General features: G+C 38.5%; 1 protein-coding gene and 1 pseudogene across 9 annotated transcripts in view; one reads left to right on the plus strand and one right to left on the minus strand.

Moving 5' to 3' along the window:
* LOC105480624 (SET domain containing 2, histone lysine methyltransferase) overlaps nucleotides 1-22,883 on the minus strand; it is a 152,977-nt gene that overhangs the window by 71,519 nt on the left and 58,575 nt on the right. For 6 of the 9 annotated variants that reach the window (XR_011620032.1, XR_011620033.1, XR_011620034.1 and 3 more), the window contains exons 6-10: nucleotides 20,113-20,236; nucleotides 17,132-17,209; nucleotides 15,310-15,407; nucleotides 11,665-11,791; nucleotides 1,535-1,669 (exon numbers count right to left, since the gene is read on the minus strand). Coding sequence is in view for 6 of the 9 variants with exons in the window: in XM_071091569.1 (XP_070947670.1) it covers nucleotides 1,535-1,669; nucleotides 11,665-11,791; nucleotides 15,310-15,407; nucleotides 17,132-17,209; nucleotides 20,113-20,236 (562 nt within the window). In the remaining 3 variants the exon portion in view is untranslated. The remainder of the gene's footprint in view (nucleotides 1-1,534; nucleotides 1,670-11,664; nucleotides 11,792-15,309; nucleotides 15,408-17,131; nucleotides 17,210-20,112; nucleotides 20,237-22,883) is intronic. The other 3 variants (XM_071091572.1, XM_071091571.1, XM_071091570.1) reach the window with 1 other exon arrangement.
* On the plus strand, nucleotides 2,041-2,180 carry LOC112426474 (small nucleolar RNA U13; annotated as a pseudogene).

A 22,883-nucleotide genomic window follows, 5' to 3' on the forward strand; every position in this document is an offset into this window, starting at 1 on the left:
TACTAACGTAGAAAATTACATAAATATTAATAAGTCATTTATAATGAAAATTCTGAACTAAGAAAAAATTGCATGTACCTTTTTAAATAAAACAAAACCATAAAAATTAATCATTAAATAATTCTTTCTTCTCTCCCTTTCAGATGATTGTTGAAAAGACCTCTTTTTCCTGTTTTGTTTTTTAATCATCATGGTTTTTTTAAACTGTGGCTTATGACTATAATCCCAGCAATTTGGAAGGTGGAAGAGGGAGGGACTGGTTGAGGCCAGGAGTTCAAGACCAGCCTGGGCAAAATAGCAAGACCCTTATCTCTACAAAAATATAAAAATAAAAATTAGCTAGATGTGGTGGTGTGTGCCTGTAGTCCTAGCTACCAGGCAACTGAGGCAGGAGGATCACTTGAGCCCAGGAGTTCCAAGGCTGCAGTGAGCTATGATTGCGCAACTGTGTTCCAGCCTGGGCAACAAAGCAAGACCCTAAAAAAAAAAAATCATTTTGTGTTATCTAACATCTTGTGGCATACTTAATAAACTGGTGTAAAAAAGAGTACTGTTAAAATTTCATGCTTTGAGATCATGTAGTACAAATGGCTTTGGCATGCTAATAATTGGAGGTTTTAGGCTATGACAAGTGTGATGAATTATTACATTTAAAAAAAAAACAAAAAACGCCACCACATTCTTTGAATATAGACAGAAAGCAAACCAGGTCTACTAATGCCATGGTCCCCAACCTTTTTGGAACCAGGAACCAGTTTCATGGAAGATAATTTTTCAACGAACTGGGTGGGGGATGGATTCAGGATGAAACTGTTCCACCTCAAATCATCAGGCATTAGATTCTCATAAGGAGTGTACAACCTAGATCTCTCGCATGTGCAGTTGACAACAGGGTTCATGCTCCTATGAGAATCGAATGCCGCTGCTAATCTGACAACAGGTGGAGTTCAGGCAGTAATGCTCATTCAACTCCTCCTGTGTGGCCCCGTTCCTAACCAGCCCATGGCCTGGGGATTAGGAATCCTTGTACTAATAGATAAAATGATACTGAACCCTTTTAGTCATTTTAAATAATATGGTACAAGCTTTGAAAGTCATATACAACTCACACATCCATTTAAAAAATAAGATTGGCCGGCCAAGGTGGCTCACGCCTGTAATCCCAGCATTTTGGGAGGACGAGACAGGTGGATCATCTGAGGTCAGGATTTCGACACCAGCCTGGCCAACACAGTGAAATCCCATCTCTAACAAGAAAATACAAAAATTAGCTGGACGTGGTGGCTGGTGCCTGTAATCCCATCTACTTAGGACGCTGGGGCAGGAGAATTGCTTGCACCCAGGAGACACAGGTTGCAGTGAACTGAAACTGCACCACTGTACTCCAGCCTGGATGACATAACAAGACTCCATCTAAACAAACAAACAAACAAATAAGACTAACTCTTATCAGAATTATTCCTTCTTCATTCATCTTCATTCATTCATTCCCACTCCAAAACCAGAAATAAAAAATAAACATTAAAGTGTTCACCTGTATGAGTTCCAGACAGGTAAGTTTCTGCTCCAAAGTTTCAATTCTAACCATTAGCCGGCATAAGCTGAGCACCTGGTTTTTATCAGAGAGACCCTCACCATTTTCCATCAGAGCTTCTAGCTCTCCATCCACCTACCACAGCAAATAAAAATACCTTTTTATAAAACAACAACAACAACAACGACAAAAAACTAAAAAACCCAAAAAGTTGCTCAACCTTATCAATTATCAGGAAAACACAAATTAAGACCAAACTGGGAAACCATGGTATTAGACTGAGGGAAAAAATTAAGAAGGCTGATAATATTAAGTCTACTGTTGATGAAAGTATAAAGTGGTATAATATATTTGAAATGCATTTCATTCACTCATCAAATACGTATCAAGAACTTATTATGAGTCAAGTATAATTCTAGGTGGAGATGTGCAATGAGCCAAAACAGAAAAACCTGCCCTTATGGGAGACCATAAACAAATTATATTAAACTAAAAGGACTTCAGAGATCCTTTATGGTTCATAAATATGATGGTTGGGTTTTCACACTGCTGTGTGAGATGTATCTCCCTCAAACTTAAATAAGCTATACATTTTAATATATAATGATCCTTTTATGATGTCAGCATATGAATGACCCAGCTGATGGGGCAGAGTGCTTCAGAAAAAAATAAAGCATTAGCCTGAAAAATAGTTGTATCCCCATGCACAGAAATTCTACCTATCAGAACAAACTGTAGAGAAATTCTGCACATGTGTACCTGAAGATTCCTAAGAATGTTCATTGAAGCAACACTTATACTAGCAAAAAATTGCCAACAACCCAAATATCTGTACAAGTTTGATAACCAGCCATGTTCATGCCATGAAATATAATACCACAGTGAAAGGAATCAAGTACAGCCAAATGCAACAACATCCATCAATCTTAAAAATATGTCATTAAGAAAAAGCAAGTTCCAAAGAATTACATGCTATATGAATCCATTTTTATGTACCTCAAAGCTGAACTTTTTAGGGATACATATGTGAAAAACTGCTTTTAAACAGGCAAGGATAACCAGGCATGATGGCTCACACTTGTAATCCCAGCACTTTGAAAGGCTGAGGCAGGAGGATCACTGGAGCTCAGGAGTTTAAGACCAGCCTGGGCAACACAGCCAGACTTCATCTCTACTAAAAATAAAAAAAAATTAGCCAGGTATGGTAGCATGTGCATATAGTCTTAGCTATTCAGGAGGCTGGGGCAGAAGGATCACATGAACCTGGGAGACTGAGGTTACAGTGAGTTATAATTTTGCCACTGCACTCCAGCCTGGGTGACACAGTGAAATCCTGTCTCAAAAAAAAAGGCAAGGAAGTAAGACCCACAATGTACAACAGTGGTAACCTCCAGGTAGGGAGAAGGAAGTAGAGAAGCACTAACAAGGATTTTATAATTATGCTTTGTAACATATATATTCTTTGAGTGTTTTAAATATTAAATGTAAATAATGGGGGGTTGGGAATCAACCTACCAAAGGTTATTTCCAGTCCTGCATTATGGCAGTTACAGGATATAAAGATGCCTTCAAAGAATTTATTATGGGGGAGATTAAATTAATTCATATGAAACCAAACAAGGAAGCATTAACTGTAAATGTTACGTAGACCTAAGAGGTCTACGTAAGGGAGTAATTAGAATGAGTCACTAAAATAAGATTAGAAATAGATAAGATAAAGACAAGAAGAAAAGGTAAGCAAAGTAGTGAGGAAAGTGTGAACAAAGGAAAATAAGAAATCATAACAGTGCATAGGTCAACAAAGCTCAAACAGGTAAGGCATGGTGAGGGACTGAGAAAAACCATACCAAATAAAAGATTGGGCCAGATGCAGTAGCTCATGTCTGCAATCCTAGAACTTTGAAAGGCTGAGGCGGGTGGATCACCTGAGGTCAGGAGTTCAAGACCAGCCTGGCCAACATAGTGAAACCCCGTTCCTAATAAAAATACAAAAATTAGCTGGGCGGCGTGGCGGGAGCCTGTAGTACCAGCTACCCGGGAGGCTGAGGCAGGAGAATAGCCTGAGGTTGCAGTGAACCGAGATTGTGCCACTGTACTCTAGCCTGGGTGACAGAGTGAGGCTCCTTCTCAAAAACAAACAAACAAAAAAAGACCGGTGTTAGATTAGAAGATCTCAATGTAACATAAAATAACTTGAATTTGATAAAACCTGAACAGAATTCTGAACAAGGGAATAATATGATCAAAGTGGATTTTTTTTTTTTTTTTTTTTTAAGATGGAGTTTCGCTCTGTCACCTAGACTGGAGTGCAGTGGCGCAATCTCAGCTCACTGCAACCTCCACCTCCCAGATTCAAGTGATTCTCCTGCCTCAGCCTCCTGAGAAGCTGGGACTACAGGCACGTGCCACCACACCCGGCTAATTTTTTGTATTTTTAGTAGAGACAGGGTTTCACCGTGTTAGCCAGGATGGTCTCGATCTCCTGACCTTGTGATCTGCACGCCTCAGCTTCCCAAAGTGCTAGGATTATAGGCGTGAGCCACCGTGCCCAGCCCAAAGTGGAATTTGAGAATAATTTGTGCGGCAATAACAGAATCAAATTTAGACAAGCTAGAGACTAAGGAGAAGACATACAGATAGCATTAAAACTTAGCAGGAAATGATAAAAGTCTACAATGAAATGATTCAGAGAAAAGCAAAACTAAAAGGAAAGAATCTTAAGAAAATTTTCTATTACTTTTTCTTTTACTTAACTAGCTATTTATACCTTACTGTAATTTCAGGCAAGGCACGGAACATTTTTATTTCATACTGTACTCGAAAATTCTGGTAAAGAATAAGAATGAGAAAATATAAAGTGCTACCTGAGAGAGGCTGTGGAAACTCAAAACCATTTTTCTTTCTAAAATGTACATTTAAGGCTCATTCTTTTTCATTTCCAATACCATTTAAGTTTCTGAGTAAATACATGAACAGAAAAACCAATTTAAAGTTGTCCTAATCCAAGAAAGACAATTTCATTAAAGATATCTTTTCCTTGCATATCCTAAAAGTAAGCTTTCCTGGGTCCCAAATTCTATGGTATTAGAAGAGTTCAAGGGATTTAAAATTCTACTTTCCCCCTCAACTGTAACAGCCACAACACTGCTTTTGACAGAGTTTTGAGATGTAAATAAAACAGGACTAAAAAACGAGGTATTTTTAGCCAGGCACAGTGGCTCACACCTGTAATCCCAGCATTTGGGAGGTCAGGGCAGGCAGATCATCTGAGGCCAGGAGTTTGGGACCAGCATGGCAAACATGGTAAAACCCCATCTCTACTAAAAATGCAAAAATTAGGCCAGGCACGGTGGCTCACGCCTGTAATCCCAGCACTTTGGGAGGCCGAGGTGGGTGGATCACCTGAGGTCAGGAGTTCAAGACCAGCCTGGCCAACATGGTGAAACCCAGTCTCTACTAAAAATACAAAAATTAGCCAGGCATGATGGCAGGTGCCTATAATCACAGCTACTTGGGAGGCTGTGGCAGGAGAATCACTTGAACGCGGAAGGTAGAGGTTGCAGTAAGCCAAGATCATGCCACCACACTCTAGCCTGGGCAACAGAGCAAGACTTGTCATCATAAATAAATAAAATAAAATAAAATAAAAATTAGCCAGCTGTGGTGATGCACACCTGTAATCCCAGCTGTTCAGATGGCTGAGACAAGAGAATCACTTGAACTTGGGAGGCGGATGTTGCAATGAGCTAAGATCATGCCACAGCACTCCAGCCTGGGCAACAGAACAAAATACTCTGTCTTTAGGAAAAAAAAAAAAAAAAAAAAAGATGTATTTTCTTTTTAAAATTAGGTATGTTATGACTGTTTAAAACTCTGAGATAAAGCTAAATTATGTTACTTACATTCATTCAATAACATTTATTGAATAGATATTGTAATAAGGCATTTCCAGGATATAAAGAAAATAACGTTCTAACTAAAGAAAAAAAAAACAGTAAAAATGCAGAAACTGCAGTATAAATTAATTTTTGCAAACAAAATAAAGACGAATAACCCTTGAACAGCCATCAGTGGTTGTACTATACCACACATACATATAAATGCATGCCAATTCCAGTGGTGATAATACAGCTCCCCTAATTTTGGGTGCTCAAGCATAGCAATCAATTGTGCAGTAACTTTTAGGGTACCTGGGAGAGACAGGTGGGAAGACTGAGTTTGTCTCCCTTCCTTTCAATTAAATTACATTTACTAAAAGTACTAGATTTTATGTATGGGTCAACATCATCCAAGAATATGAGGTAAGTAACTAAAAGTAAACATAAATGTAAGAATGATTAGGGTATATTTTTAAAATATTGATAATTGGAAAATTATATCTTAAATATATATGTTTAAATATAATTAATTTATATAGAGTAAATATGTATTTACTCTATATAGTGCATATATATGCACAATTCTACAGTACTTGAAAATTTATTGAGTACCTAATCATTGCAAAATATTATTTTTTACTACTTGAATATTTTTGGCACTAAGAGGTCTAAGTAGCATTTTAAATACTTCTTGATGGAATACAACATACAGTATGCAGTATACATATATATACAGAAAAATATATAAACAATTAGTAAACAGGTTTAATAAACAGGTGAGCAACACCCATATAGCCACCATCCAGGTAAATTTAAAAACAGAATACTGCCAACATTCCTGCAGTGCCCCATGTACCTACCCCTTCCTAGTTATAACAGCAACTCTTCCTGTGCTTTAGAGATAACTTATCCTAATATTTTAAGAAATGGGCCTTCAATTTTCTTGATAGGTTTACTATCCACATGCAAATTCCTAAATATTAAAATTTCTTTTTTTTTTTTTTTAGTGATGGAAGCTAACTTTATTTGAAATGAAAGGTTCACTCTTGTCCTTGCTTCCTTATTACTTTAATTTTACCTTAAGTTCTGGGATACATGTGCAAGAACACACAGGTTTGTTACATAGGTATATAAAATTGTATCTATTTTTCATCTTTATAGAAATGAAATCATACTGGACAAAATATTTTGTCATGCTTCTTTCACTCAAACTTACATTTTAAGAGTTATCCATGTTATTGTATGCAGCCAGTTTATTTTCATGACTATTTCTTTTATAATTTATCCTTTTTTTTTTTTGAGACTGAGCCTCACTCTGTTGCCCAGGCTGGGGTGCAGTGGCATCATGTCAGCTCACTGCAACCTCCGTCTCCTGGGTTCAAGCAATTCTCCTGCCTCAGCCTCCCGAGTAGCTGGAATTACAGGCACCCACCACCACACATGGTTAATTTTTATATTTGTAGTAGAGACGGGGTTTCATCATGTTGGCCAGGCTGGTCTCAAACTCCTGACCTCAGATGACCCGCCTGCCTTGGCCTCCCAAAGTGCTGGGATTACAGGCATGAGCCATCGCCCCTGGCTCATTCTTATGTTAATAGATATCTGAGTAATTTCTACTTTTTGATATTATAAGCAATGCTGTTGTGACTTCTAATATACATTATAGCTAGGCTCTCTGCTTATACACCCAGGAACTGCTGGCTCATATGGCATATGTTCTTTCAACTTCAGTAAATAATGTTAAAGCATTTTCAAAAGTGGTTGTCCCCCATTTACACTCCCCACTGACAGTGTATGAGATCTGTTGTTCTTATGTATCATGGAACTTAATTTTTATCAATCTGGTGAGAGTAATTTTAATTTGCACTCCCAGATTACTAATAAGGTTGAACAGCTTTCCATGTTTATTGGCTATTTGAATTAGTAAAGTGTCTCTGGAAGTTGTCTATTTTTCTTTTGTGCTGGCTGTTCTTTTCTTATTAATAGGATACTGGTTACACTCATTATGCATATTCTGGATAGTAGTATTCATTTGTTATGAGTTGAAAGTAAGTATTTCCTCTCACTCAGGTGGCTTTTCACCCTCTTTATTACATAAATCATTATTAATTTATTTCAAAAACTCAAACAATAGAGACTAAGGGAAGTTTCAGACTATTTTCTGTTCGTATCATAAACTACAAATAACATCAGGTCATAGTAGGGACTCATTATACTTCCATCAAGTAAGTAAGTACCAAGTGTGTGACATAGCCAAAGAAGATAATCACCTGTCCTGGAAGAGCTTATAGTTTCGTTAAGGAGATAAGCTATATTCAGATGCAATCATAAGAACAAGGATAAAAAATGTTTAGCAATCAAGGGGTAGCATGAGGGATGTGGATTACAGTGCAATCATTATTAACATCTTCTTGTCAACAGTTTATACATGCAAAACTGCATTCTGAACTGCTAGCTACCTTGTCCTTTCCATGGCATCCTTTACCCAAAGAAATTCCCAAGGCTCAATCTTGTGAGTTCAAACAGTTGAATTCTGTGATTCTGCTTCTGTAATTCTGCTCAACTGTAACTGACCAAAACTCAGAATCTAGGCATGCAAAAAAGGAATTTCCGCAGGAGATAACCCAAGTGAAATTAAAAGTAGAGTTAACCTCTGCATTAGAGTCAAGGGCAAATGATCTTTCACATCATTCTAGGAACCTAGGTTCATTCTGGGTCATTCTGGGTTTATCTGGGCAAAGTTTCATGTAAAACATCATTGTTCCAGAATAACTTCAAATTTGTATCTGGAGCAACCAATGACTGTAGCCTACGGAATGACTTGATACAAGTTACCTCTAATTCAGTCAGTAGGCACCAAGACCTATCCTGAAATTGACACACTATTACCTGAATACAAACAATCAACCAATGACAGAAATATCTAGTCCTTAGTTCCTCGGAGTTATCCTTAAATCTTCTCAGAAAGGTAAAAAGTCACCTAACGGAAGTATGATACAGATATAATACCACCTCTTAATCTATAATAAGGTCCCTTCTCATCAATAAATTAATTTTAAAATGTGTTTATTCTATAAGTTTTGAAAATAGGAAATAGCCATTGGAAAGTTTTTTTTTTTTTTTTTTAGATGGAGTTTTGCTCTGTAGCCTAGGCTGGAGTGCAGTGGTGTGATCTTGGCTCACTGCAACCTCTGCCTCCTAGGTTCAAGCAATTCTCCTGCCTCAGCCTCCAGAGTAGCTGGGACTACAGGTACCCACCACCACGCCCAGCAAATTTTTTATTTTTAGTAGAGACAGGGTTTCACCATGTTGGCCAGGCTAGTCTTGAACTCTTGACCTTGTGATCCTCCTGGCTCAGCCTCCCAAATCCCACGCCTGTTGGGATTACAGGCGTGAGCCACCACGCCTGGCCTGGAAAGTTTTTATGGAGATACTAGTTTAGGTCAACATGTTTAATAACTATTTTGTGGTTGCTCTGGTAAACCACCAATTATATGAAACAAGAGTTAACAACAAAAGCAATTTAATGGAGTTTAAAGAAAAATGTCCTGTAGTCAAGTAAAGAAAGCTAACAGACTAGGTATGACCCAGTGACTACACTTCCATAGATAAATCTTAAAGAAACATGTGCAAAAGAGACATGTGCAAAGATATTAACTTTGAAATTAAGAGCAAAGGCCGGGTGGCTCACACCTGTAATCCCAGCACTTTGGGAGGCCGGGCTGATCATGAGGTCAGGAGATCAAGACCATCCTGGCTAACATGGTGAAACCCTGTCTCTACTAAAAAACACAAAAAAATTAGCCGGGCATGGTGGCAGTTGCCTGTAGTCCCAGCTACTCGAGAGGCTGAGGCAGGAGGATGGCGTGAACCCGGGAGGTGGAGCTTGCAGTGAGCCAAGATCATGCCACTGCACTCTAGCCTGGGCTACAGAGCGAGACTCCGTCTCAAAAAAAAAAAAAAAAAAAAAAGATATTGAAAGAGCAAAAATTGGAAACATATAAGTATTCATATTCATCAGTAGGAAAATATGTCAATAAACTGCTATATGATGAAAAAATTTCAAATGACCATCATGCAGAAGTTGAGAAAAAAAAAGAAAAACATTACAGCAGTTAGAAACAAATGTTCATCTACATATATGAATTCAGATCAAATTAAAAAATAAGGGTAAAAAAATGCACACAAATACATATATACTATATCGTTTCTTCTTCTTTCTTTTTTTCTTAATAGAGATGAGGTCTTGCTATATTGCCTAGGCTGGTCTCGCACTCCTGGGCTCAAGGTATCCTGCTGCCTCGGCCTCCCAAAGTGCTGGGATTATAAGCAAGAGCCACCATGCCCAGACATATTTTACCATTTATAAAAACTTTTAAAATGTTACACGAAACAATTCAATATGTTCCAAAACACAGAAGCATTTATTGTTATGGCCATAGTTGCCTCAGAGGTAGGAGGGGACTGCACTCTACAGTTTGACTGTAGTTTAACACAATGGTTAAGAGCAGAGACAAGATGCTGGATTGGAGTTCATTTCCATCACCTAGTTGGGTGACACTATAATCTCTCTGTGCCTTAGCGTGTTCTTATCTGTAACAAAGGAAAAATCATTACCTAATTTATAAGCTTATTGTGAGAATACATCTCACTTAAGCTTATATGTGATGTGAGCTAATACATCAAGTGCTTAGAAAAGTGCTTGGCATAAAGTTACACTATATATGCTAAATAAAAAGAGGGCTGAAGGCTGGGTGTGGTAGCTCATGTCTGTAATCCCAGCACTTTGGGAGGCCAAGGCGAGAGGATCACTTGAGCCCGGGAGTTTGAAGCTGCAGTGAGCTATGAATGCATCACTGAATTCCAGCCTAAGCAACAGAGTGAGACTTTGCCTCAAAAAAAAGAAAGGAAAAAAAAGGGCTGGCACTGTGGCTCATGCCTGTAATCCCAGCACTTTGGGAGACCAAGGTGGGAGGATCACTTGAGCCAGGAGTTCGAGGCTGCAGTAAGCTGTGATCACTCTACTGTACTCTGGCCTGTGGAACAGTGCGAGACCTTGTCTCAAAAAAACCAAAGCCAAACCATTTGAAAATGTATACAGTTTTTAAAAGAGAGAGAAAGAGAGAAAGAAAGAGCTAAAGAACACATGACATTCTAATGCATTTGTTCATGATGGGTGGTGCAAATATAGGTGTTTGTTATATAAACTGTCCTTTTCTGCTTTTTCTAAATGGACCTTTCCAATGCTTTTTATTATCTGTATCTTCTTACAGTTTCAGATTCTTAATACTTAATTCCCTCAAATTAATTTGTGCTTAACTGATGTTACCTTTTAACCATTATACTCTTATCACCTCCCTCATGTCTTCTTCTATCTCCCCATCTAAACAGAAAAATTGCTGTCATCTATAGTTCTCATGAGTACTAAGTTCCTGAAAAGTCCAGGAATAAGCTAACTGCAAAAGAATCACAAGGGGATTTTCTCAGCCCTTCCACTAAGATTCACAGGTCTAGGGTCTGGCCCAAAAATGTGCATTTTTACTATGGATCCAGCCAAGTGGTTCTAAAGAAAGTGATCCGAGGATCACACTTTTGAAAAACAGTGCTCTAGCAAAGGGATCCTCAAAAAAGGGAGGAGAATATTTTTTTAAACACAAAGTCCTTTTCGCAGTTGATAGCCCCCTTAGTAACAGGATACTCCCCACCAAGAACCCCATCCCCATCCCAGGAGTAACTCAGGCAAGACGGGGTACAAAATAAAGCTATCAACTGCTGTTTCATTAAATAAAAAGAGCATCTGTGACTACTCCTGTTTCAGCCTTAGGTTACCTATTTCCTCTCAAAACTTTTCTCACACTCAAAAGAGGGTTTTCAGAGATTTGAAGAACACTCAAAGTTTAGAGTACCAAACAAAGACAAACCAATAACAAGGGATTAGAAATGTACAGCAGACATAGTGAGCTATCAGGGAGAAAAGATATGTTTTACTTGTACTTAGGAGTTTTAAAGAATCTGAAAAACTATTAGTCCAGGTGTTTTCAATAATACTTTAATAGTTCTCAGTACCCAATTCCAATCTCTATGAATCTGAAATAAAAATAGCAACTGCATCTCTTCTGGTAACAACTCATCTGATCTTGGATTTCTCTGGTGGCTGGTGGCAGTAGTATGACTTTATAACCTTCAATCAGAAAAGCCACCTCGCTTTTTAAATTTTTTAATGTGAAAATTGAAAGAAGAATGCAAACTTACTGAATCCTTCTTACGGGATCGTTCCTTCTTCATTTTCCCTCCTGCTGCTCTGATGCTGACTCTGTTTTCTCCTCCCAGGTAACCCCGGCAATTGGCTGATCCACAGAAACATTTCTGGGCTTCTTTTCTGTTCAAAGAGCATAGGAAAGAAGTCAGCTATGTGGAAGTAAACCATACAAAACTATTGGCAATAAAACAATTACACACAAAAGTCATACCAGTCTAAAGGAAATCAAAACAAAACAAAAACCATAACTTGAAGAGATTCCAACAAGTCTGCTATTACTAATACAAATGTCTGAAAACTCCTTTTTAAAAATATTCATTATTTTTCCAATCATCTTTCTTTGGGAGGACAAAACTAGCCAAGAAATAAACAATCTTTCCATTTTATGAGAATACCTACTAATATGAAAATAAGAGATCATATACATACATGGATTAAGAACAAAATTGCTTCAATAGTTCAGAGAACTATTACTTATATGTAAATGTTTAACTGGCACATAGAACAAACATGCATTAGTATAAGCAGATATAAAATTATTAATATAGGATACTTAAAAGGAAACATTTGATTATTAAAAGATGGCTAGGCACAGTGGCTCACAACTGTAATCCCAGTACTTTGGGAGGCAGGAGTTTGAGACCAGCCTGGTCAACATGGTGAAACCTCATCTCTACTAGAAATTAAAAAATTAGCCAGGCATTGTGGCACATGGCTGTAATCCCAGCAACTCAGGAGGCTGAGGCAAGAAAATCGCTTGAACCTGGGAGGCAAAGGTTGCAGCAAGCCCAAATCATGCCACCACACTCCAGCCTGGGCAACACGGCAAGACCCTGTCTCAAAAAAAAAAAAAAGTAATCATCACGTAAGGATGAGGCACTATAATAACAAATACAGAAAAAAATAAATGTAGCCATGGAGGTAAGGAAGAATGGTGGGAAAGAATACAGGCCTAAGTTTACAGGGGCCTGGAAGAAACCACGTCTGGCATTTATCAGTGATCAGAGCTACCTGAGGAAAACATTGAGTATTCTAGGCCGAGCACAGTGGCTCATGTCTGTAATCCCAGCACTTTAGGAGGCCAAGGCGGGTAGATCACTTGAGGCCAGGAGTTTGAGACCAGCCTGGCCAACATGGTGAAACCCCATTTCTATTAAAAACACAAAAATTAGTTGGGCGTGGTGGCGCACACCTGTAATCCCAGCTACTCAAGAGGCTGAGGCACGAGAATTGTTTGAATCCAGGAGGCAGAGGTTGCAGTGAGCGGAGATTGCACCACCATACTCCAGCCTGGGCGACAGAGTGAGACGCTGTCTCAAAAAAAAAAAAAAAAAAAAAAAATTGAGTATTCTAATAGTAAACTGATAGATTTAGGATGTGATAGTAGCAATTAGAGGGATAAAAATGAATTGTTCAATAAGTAGAGCAGGAATTCCCAAACAGCACTTGATTTCCACTTTTCTTTCCCTCAGAGAGAACAATACAAGCACAGAGGCAAAAACATGGAGCCCAACACAGAACCTGGTCTGCATTCATGCCCTGAATATCTGACAAGAGAAGCAGACAGAATCGGAAACAACCATCTGGCATTTGTCCTAGATTATAATCAGATCATCAGTTTCAGAGTTCACTATGTTTAAGACATGAAGCATGTATGAAACAATGTGAAGGAGTATGTAAAAGACCTTCATTGCCAGAAGTCTGGTAACTGTCACCAGACTGAACAGTGTACAGCAATTAAAACCTCATTATATGGTAGCATTAAAAGAATTAAAATATTCAGGGAACTCTGCAGCTGTGTGCTTTTCTAGCATAAACACCAAAAGCTACTAATTGATATAGGTATAATCTGAAAAAAATAAAATAAAAACTTTTAGGGTTTTGTGCCTTACTTACATTTTCCAATATTTTAACTGTACTGGTTTCTTAATAATCAGAAAGTATCTTGTATAGGTCACTGGTCCTCAAGACCCAAAGAAGATAGATTGTTTCAAAGGTAATGTTGTGTTCTTTCATTATGAGGCACGCATTAGTTGTCTTTTTCTGATATTAGTGGCCACTAATGACCACTGTTTAAGACCCATACCTTACTAAGTGTTGCAAAATGGTGATATTTTTACTACTTAATTTAGTTTTATGTTTTTGTTTTTTGAGACAGGGTCTTGAGCTATGGCCCAGGCTGGAGTGTAGTAGCAAGGTCATGCCTCCCTGCAGCCTCCATGTCCTAGGCTCAAGTGATCCTCCCACCTCACCCTCCTGAGTAGCTGGGACTATAAGTGTGCACCACCACAGCTCACCCTACTACTACATTTATTAACTGGAATACCTGTACAAAGAATAACTTCCTCTCATCAACTATTTGGTTTAACCTAAAGCGGAAGTCACTTGAGAAAAGCAGAATACATGTTTAAATGCTTAATTTTTTTTCCTTTTCTAAACTAGTCTTCAAAGTCATGAATTGGTTGACTAATATAGCTTTTTTTGTTGTTTTGTTTTTTGTTTTTTTTTTTTCAAAACAGAGTCTTGCTCTGTTGCCCAGGCTGGAGTGCAGTGGCACGATCTCAAGCAATTCTCTTGCCTCAGCCTCCGGAGTAGCTAGGATTACAGGCATGTGCCACCACACCCAGCTACTTTTTATATTCTTAGTAGAGACGGGTTTCACCATGTGGCTAGGCTGGTCTCGAACTCCCGACCTCATGATCTGCTCGCCTCGGCCTCTCAAAGTGCTGGGATTACAGGCGTGAGCCACTACACCCAGCCCTAATGTAATTTTTGGGGTTTTGTTTGTTTGTTTTTCTTTTTTTAAGACGGAATCACTCTGTCACCCAGGCTGGAGTGCAACAGTGCGATTTCGGCTCATTGCAACCTCCACCTCCCAGGTTCAAACTATCCCAGAGTAGCTGGGATTATAAGTGTGCGCCCAGCTAAATTTTGTATTTTCAGTACAGATGGAATTTCACCATGTTGGCCAGGCTCAAACTCCTGACCTCGTGATCTGCCCGCCTCAGCCTACCAAAGTGCTGAGATTACAGGCATAACCCACCGCAACCAGCCTGTAGTTTTATTTTTAAATAGTCATTGGAACACATGGATTTTACATAATATACTTCAAACCTCCTCAGTATCTTTATTAATGCTTCAGTGTTAATAAGAACTCCCACACTTTTTGTTTAGGCAGTCTTTGCTATTGCATCGGTTACTGTTTTTAGGAAACAGAACTAGGTAACCAATTATATTTAAGAGTACAAAATGGTACAGATGAAATAGACTGGTTATGAGTTGATAACTTTTAATGCTGACTAATGGATACAGAGTAATTTATAATACTGTACTACTCTCTTCAGACACACAGAGTTGGCATGTCTATAATAAAGTTTTTCAGAATTACATAAGAAATATAATTATACAAGTAGATAGTATGAGGCTGAGGAGAAAATTATATAGTTCCTGTACAACATCCCTTAAGGGTCAGAAGTGTCATACATTAGAAAAACACACAAAACCAAAACAATATCTTATAGATAAGAGTTGAGAGTAAATATAACTTTTAAGTAATTCATATTAAAGTTTTATATCCTTATATCTGAACAGCCTATTTCCCCAACAGAAGCAGCAAAACTAGTAGAAACAATACTTACCCATATCTCTGGAACTGATAGTCAAATGTTAACTCTGAGCCTGAAGGAACCAGTTTGGTGGTAAAAAACCCAACCCTCAGTTGTCCGTTCACAGTCCACTGAGATGATGTTTGAAAACAAAAGAAATTAGTAACTTATTAGTGTGTGTGTGTGCATGTATATAAAGATCATCATCATCTGCCTTAATTATGCAAATGGGTCTTTAGGCAATGAAGGTTTTCCCAAATAGCACACGGAGAATTTTTTCTTTAAAAGAACTAAAATATTTAAGTGTAACTCTCATTTAATGGACTACCAGATTGGATATATCTCTAACGTGTCTCTAATAAAAAAGAAAAAACGTAATTGCTATTTTATCTTAACATTTCCATACAGTAAAGATTCACTTGTACTAAAAACTGGCAAATAGAGGATGCTTGTGTCACTGAGTATCAAAGCCAAGTCTATATTAACATATGTTAAAAGTAACCATGTTGTAAGATAAGATGAGATATAGAAACTAGGAAACACTGATCCCAAACGTTGAAGCGGTGGTCATCTGGCTGAGTATAGTGAAAGGGACATCAGAACAGATGTCCCATAAGACTCAAGAATTAAAATGGGGGCAGATACACAGGAGGCAGATCTTTTAGTTCCAAAACATGTAAGCAAGTCAAGGACTGTGGAGTGCTGATCCAGACAATTTGCACATGTTATTAATGAAAACTCCAGACTTGCAGAGATTAAGGGACACTGTACAGTGGGATTCTCACAGCTAGACATGAGCTCTGGCAGAACTATAACCAAAACCTAGGTTGAATGATTCCACAGTAGGTTCCCCTTTTTGTTATACAACTTGGCTCTTAGAAGAGCCATGCATAAAATCTATTAGTGTATACATCAAAGGGCAAAAAATACCCAAGACTCAAAAGCACTATTTCAACATGAGAGGAAATCAATGACATACATTTGCAGAGTGGGTTCATAGCTTTAACCTAAAAAAGTTACAATCCCAGCTGGGCGCGGAGGCTCATGCCTGTAATCTCAGCACTTTGGGAGGCCGACAGGGGTGGATCGCTTGAGGCCAGGAGTTCGAGACCAGCCTGGCCAACATGGCAAAACCCCATCTCTACTAAAAAATACTAAAAAAATTAGCTGGACGTGATGGCACGCACGTGTAAATCCCAGCTACTTGGGAGGCTGAGACAGAAGAATCACGTGAATCCAGGAGGCGGAGGTTGCAGTGAGCCGAGATCATGTCACTGCGCTCCAGCCTGGGCGAAAAAAAAAAACAAAGATACAATCCCTCTCAATGTCAGTCGTTCAGTCCCTCATGAGTGTTACTAAAAGTCAAATATTGCACCTAGATAAGACCTGATAAAGAATCCAAATACACACTGAACTTTCAAAATTAAAATTTAGTTTTGTATTTTGGCACCATTAAAATAATATCTAAAATAATTACGGGCAAGGAGAGGTTACAACTAAATGCAATGCGAGTTCTTGGATTGGATCTTGGACCAGAAAAACAACAGCTGTCAAAATTTGAATAAGGTCTTTATGTTACTTAATAGTATTCCCTGGATCTGATCCTTTTATTATGGTTACATATGATGTTAACATTGGGAAAGCTAGGTGAAGACTGATATGGGTGTAGTCAATACTATTTTTCCAACATTCCTAGAAATCTAAACTTATTTCAAAATAAAATCTTAAATAATAAAACAGAATAGGAAAAAGGTACTAAAAAATTCATGAGTACCTTAGATATGAGATCTAAAATTAATGGTCAGAACAATAATCGTGAACAAATACCTCAAACTCTAAATCCACCTCAACTTACTTTTTGGGTTTCACAGTTTGGTTCACAGCTGTGATTCATGAAACGAGAGCAATTTCCTTTTTGAGTGGCATCTATTATCTGGGAGAAGAGGATCATTTAAGAATTAAAAAAATTACCTTAAATATTCATGCAATTACCCCCAAAACTACATACATGTGTTATGCATCAATTAAAAAAAAAGATTGGGCTGCAAAACCTAACCAGTTAAGGCAGGGCAGTGAGGCCTCCTGACTACTAGCTTCATAGTCTTTCCATGTAAACAGCTCAGTTTCCATTATTTCTAACTGAAGACAGATGACACTGTAAATTAAATCAACCCATTGAATCAAAAAAAATTTACACATTTTACAAAGGAAAAGCATTAAGACAAATGTAAGATACATGCAATGCACACGCACACACACATACACACTCCCTTACCCCCACTTTGCCCTTGCTTCAGAGAATTGTCACACTACTTCACATTTCAAAGCGACAAATACCTAACTAATGCTTTTGGAAGATCTGCTAATTATAAACTTTGGCCCATAGGCAAAATTATCTTTATCAATGTCTCTCCCATTTATCCTTAGCCATTTCTCATATTCTATTACATCCCAATCTCACTGCATGGTATAATACTTCACTTTAAAGTGTGGGCTTGTCACAATGCCCTAGGTCTCAACCTTGAGTGTGTATCCAAATCCCATGGAGAGTTTGTTAAAACTTGCTGAACCCACCCCTAGGGTTAAACTAAATAGCTCTAGGGTTAGATCCCTAGAATTTACATTTCCACACTGAATATAGAGGCAGATATATGAGAATCAAACTGAATTCTATTAAGCCAGACATTAAAAAGATTTATAAAAATGTAAAGCGATGCAACTCTTTTCCCTTAAAAAAAAAAAAAAAAAAATTTAAATAATTATTTTCCAAGGCCAGGCACAGTGGTTTATGCCTGTAATCCCAGCGCTTTGGGAAGTTGAGGCAGGAGGACTGCTTCAGGTCAGAAGTTTGAGACCAGCCTGGGCAACACAGCAAGACCCTGTCTCTAAAAAAATTTAAAAATAAGCCAGGCATAGTGGCATGCGCCTGTAGTTCCAGCACCTCAGAAGACTGAGTGGGGGGACTGCTTGAGCCCAGCAGTTCAAGGCTGCAGTGAGCTATCATCATGCCACCAATCCCCAGGCTGGGCTGTAACAGAGCAAGACCCTGACTTTAAAAAAAAAAAAAAAAAAAGGCCGGGCACGGTGGCTCAAGCCTGTAATCCCAGCACTTTGGGAGGCCGAGACGGGCGGATCACGAGGTCAGGAGATCGAGACCATCCCAACATGGGCTAACATGGTGAAACCCCGTCTCCACTAAAAAATACAAAAAACTAGCCAGGCGAGGTGGCGGGCGCCTGTAGTCCCAGCTACTCGGGAGGCTGAGGCAGGAGAATGGCGCGAACCCGGGAGGTGGAGCTTGCAGTGAGCTGAGATCCAGCCACTGCACTCCAGCCTGGGCGACAGAGCGAGACTCCGTCTCAAAAAAAAAAAAAAAAAAAGTTATTTTTTTATAATACCATGTTATTTGTATCGATAAGTAATGGGCTTACTATTATTACAGTTAAGTTCCCACTTAAAGTCATCAACAGGTTCTTTGAAACTGCAACTTACAAAAGCAAAACAACATATAAGAAAACCAATTTTACCATAGGCTAATTGATATTAAACAATAGTTAAGTTCCTATGGCATATTTCTGGCCACAAAACATCAACAAACTTCTCAATAAAGACCAAAATGGGCTGGGTTTAGTGGCTCACGCCTGTAATCTCAACGCTCTGGGAGGCCAATCTGGGCCAACACTCAAGTGATCCTCTGTTTCAGCCTTCGGTCTGAGCCTTTGGAGCAGCTGGAACTAGATGCATGCAAAACCATGCCTGGTTAATTTTTTCTTAGTTTTTGTAGAGATGAGGTCTCACTATGTTGCCCAGGTTGGCCTCTCTTGGCCTCAAATGATTCTCTCACTTGGCCCTAATGTAGTTTTAAATAGACATTCTAAATTTCTCAGTTGTAATTTGTAATATGATTAAATATAAGTAATTATAACCCACATAACCTATATAAGCAAAAGCACTTTGGGGCCAGGCATGGTGGCTCACACCTATAATACCAGTACTTTGGGAGGCTGAGGCACGTGGATTGCTTGAGTCCAGGAGTTCAAGACCAGCCTGGCCAACATGGCAAAACCCCGTCTCTACTAAAAATACAAAAATTAGCTGGGCATGATGGTGTATGCCTGTAGTCCCAGCTACTCAGAAGACTGAGGCACAAGAATCTCTTGAACCCACGAGGTAGAGGTTGCAATGAGCCAAGATGGCACCACCACACTCCAGCCCGGGTAATTCAGCAAGACACGGTCTCCCAAACAAAAAAGAAAGAAAAAGCACTCTGGGGGTCATCAATAATTTCTAAGAGTTGTAATCCAAAACACACTACGTTTATCTTTACATATATATGTAAATTCCTCTCTCTTCCATGTTTTTATTTTCTACCTTGTGATGCAACAGTAACTTCCATGCTTTTTGTAAACAAATAGAAGCTAACTATTTATACTGCTCTGCCCCTCATTTTTGTCACTTAATATATTTTAGAAATCAGTCAGCAGGACACGGTGGCTCACAACTGTAATCTCAACACTTTGGTGAGGTCAGGAGTTCAAGACCAGCCTGGCCAACGTGGTGAAACCCCGGCTCTACTAAAAATACAAAAATTAGCAAGGCGTGGTGGCGGGCGCCTGTAATCCCAGCTACTCAGGAAGCTGAGGCAGGAGAATCGCTTGAACCCAGGAGGCATGAGTTGCAGTGAGCCGAGACCTCGCCACTGCACTCCAGCCTGGGTGACAAAGTGAGACTCCGTCTCAAAAAAAAAAAAAAAAAAAAAAATCAAATCAGTCAGTATCAATGGCTCCTTCAAACCTAACAGATCTGTTTCAAGGCAAACATATCCATGCTGCTTACCTCATCATTCTTCAGGGCCATGAAATAGTAATGGATGTTTTTGTTTCGTGCATACTCCTTTACTCGAGCTTTAAACTCTTTATGATCGAGTACCTCTCCACAATATTCTAGGACAAAGGTGTTCCTGCAAACCAAAAGGAAAAAAATAGCACTTCCTGCCTAGGAGCAGTATGGAAAACATATATGCTCAGGCAAAAATAAGGAATTTAAATAAATATTGCAATGTGGATAATTTAGTTATTACATAAAATAAATTAGAAACATATGTAAAGTATCTAGCTTCTAACCAAGGTTACTTTTCTCCTTCATAGTACTTTTCAAAGAATGTTCATTCTAAGATGCTTTTATAATTTATACCTACTACCAAAATATATATCCTTTAACTAGATACTAAAACATTCAAGTCTGGCTTACGATATCAAAAAACCAGTTATTAACAGCTGGAAAACAGGTCTGAAGAAATCAAGAGACACTGAAAAGTTAGAGGATTTTTGTTCTTTAAAAAAAAAAAAAAAAAAGGGGGGGGGCAGTCGGGCACGGGGGCTCATGCCTGTAATCCCAGCACTTTGGGAGGTAGAGGCGGGTAGATCACCTGAGGTCAGAAGTTGGAGACCAGCCTGACCAATATGGTGAAACCCCAACTCTACCAAAAATACAAAAATTAGCCAGGTGTGGTGGCATGCACCTGTAGTCCCAGCTACTCGGGAGGCTGAGACAGGAGAATTGCTTGAACCTGGGAGGCAGAGGTTGCAGTAAGCCAAGATCGTGCCACTGCACTCCAGCCTGGGCAACAGAGTGAGACTCCGTCTCAAAACAAAAAAAAAAAAAAAAAAAAAAGGCAACTTAAATATAGCAGCTCTTCTGCTGTCTTTACTCTCAAAGGTCTCTAAAAACGTTAAAGATCAAATCTAACCCCCTTTATGTAATGACATTCTCTGTGAGTTCTCTTCAGAATGTTATCAGTAATTATGATTTATCTTCTTCTTTGGCATCTTTCAGTTACCCTATATCCTTGAATGTTCTTTTCTTGATTATTTACCTATTTATTCTGTATTGAAGATATTAAATTCTCAGTCTTTTCCCCTTCGCTTTATTCTCTAAAAGCTCATTCTAACCAATGACTTCAACTATTAGTTCTATGTAGACAAATGTCATACTATATTTTGCTCCTAAGTTCTGACATGAAATGGCCTGCCTGAAGGTCTTTTCTTATCCCCTCAAAATAAACATGCCCTAACTCTAACCAAAGAGATTTTTTTAATGTAAATCTTTTGTATTTGTTTACAACATACTGGCATAATCAATGTACTTATTAAAGGAGTTAACTTTGCCAACTGAAAAAAATTAAATCCTTTTACTTTAAAAAATAAAGCAATTAAAAACAAATGAGAAAAGAATACATATATTAAAAAGCAGAGCTCAAAAACAGGATTGGAGAAGTTTATAGTAGATGTATATATATATTTATATAGTAGTCCATCACAAACACATTTAGGTCTCAATAATAAAAATCTGATTATTCATGAGTAAACCTAGAAAATCAAATTATTACCTTTATAACCAATATTTGAAATGTCCTTTCTAACCCCAGAAGCTTATCATCTTGTAAATAATTTAAAATGATGACAATATTTGAGGTCCTACAATGTTGGACTCTCCACTTCTAGGATTAGTGCCCTCCCTCAAGAAAAAGAAAAGTCACTCTGGGTGGCCGAGGTGGGAGGACTGCTTTGGCTCAGGAGTTCAAGACCAGCCTGGGAAACACAGGAAGACCTCATCTTGACAAACAATAAAAAATTTAAAAATTAGCCGGCCATGGTATTACGTGCCTATAGTCCCAGTCAGTTGAAAGGCTGGCGCAGGAGAATTACTTGAGCCCTGAGTTTGAATCTACAGTGAGCTATGATCACATTACTGCACTCCAGGCTAGGTGACAGAGCAAGACCCCGTTGCATTAAAAGAAGAAAAAAAGGCTGGGCACAGTGGCTCAAGTCGGTAATCCCAGCACTTTGGGAGGCCAAGGTGGTTAGATCGCGTAAGCCTGGGAGTTTGAGACCAGCTGGGCAACGTGGCGAAACCCCGTCTCTATCAAAATTAATATTTTAAAAATGTTTAAAAACATTTTTTAAAAACTTAAAAAAGATAGAAAAAGAAAAATGACATCATAGACTGCCTTGTGAATTAAATGTGGTGACTACAAAACATAGAAAACATATATTATCCAGGATCTGGAACTGCATACATAAAAAATATTTCCAATCCCTCTCCTGCCAAAAATCTATCTTCTCTGAACTTACTCATTTAAGGCTTGATTACCTGTTTTTGAAAGGTAGTATGAAAAATAAAAATAAAGCAAACTGATGTCATCTGGCATCAATATTATGCCCATTTGACAAATAAGACAGAGTTTGGATAACGTAGGTGATCTATCCAACTTCACAAAGCTCAATCACAGCCTGGGATTCAAACTCCACCTGAATAACTATTTACCTCATTATATCATAAAGATGCTTTCTTGAATTATACTAAAATATTCAATTCTAATGATATTACTCTCAAATCACCTTATTTAGAAAAAGTTCTTAAATATCAGAGCCTGACCGGCCACTAAAATCACTCAGAGTAGAGACCCCACATCAGGAAATCTGATATACCAACACACATGGACCTGACAGTTTGAGCTTGAGGAAGCAGCTGAGAGAAGCATCTCAAAGTCCTCAGGAATTTGGGGAATGTAGGAAGAGTGGCTAGACCCTTCAGCTGCCTAACCT

This window comes from Macaca nemestrina, chromosome 2 (genome assembly GCF_043159975.1).
Source record: "Macaca nemestrina isolate mMacNem1 chromosome 2, mMacNem.hap1, whole genome shotgun sequence".
NCBI classification, from domain to species: Eukaryota; Metazoa; Chordata; class Mammalia; order Primates; family Cercopithecidae; genus Macaca; species Macaca nemestrina.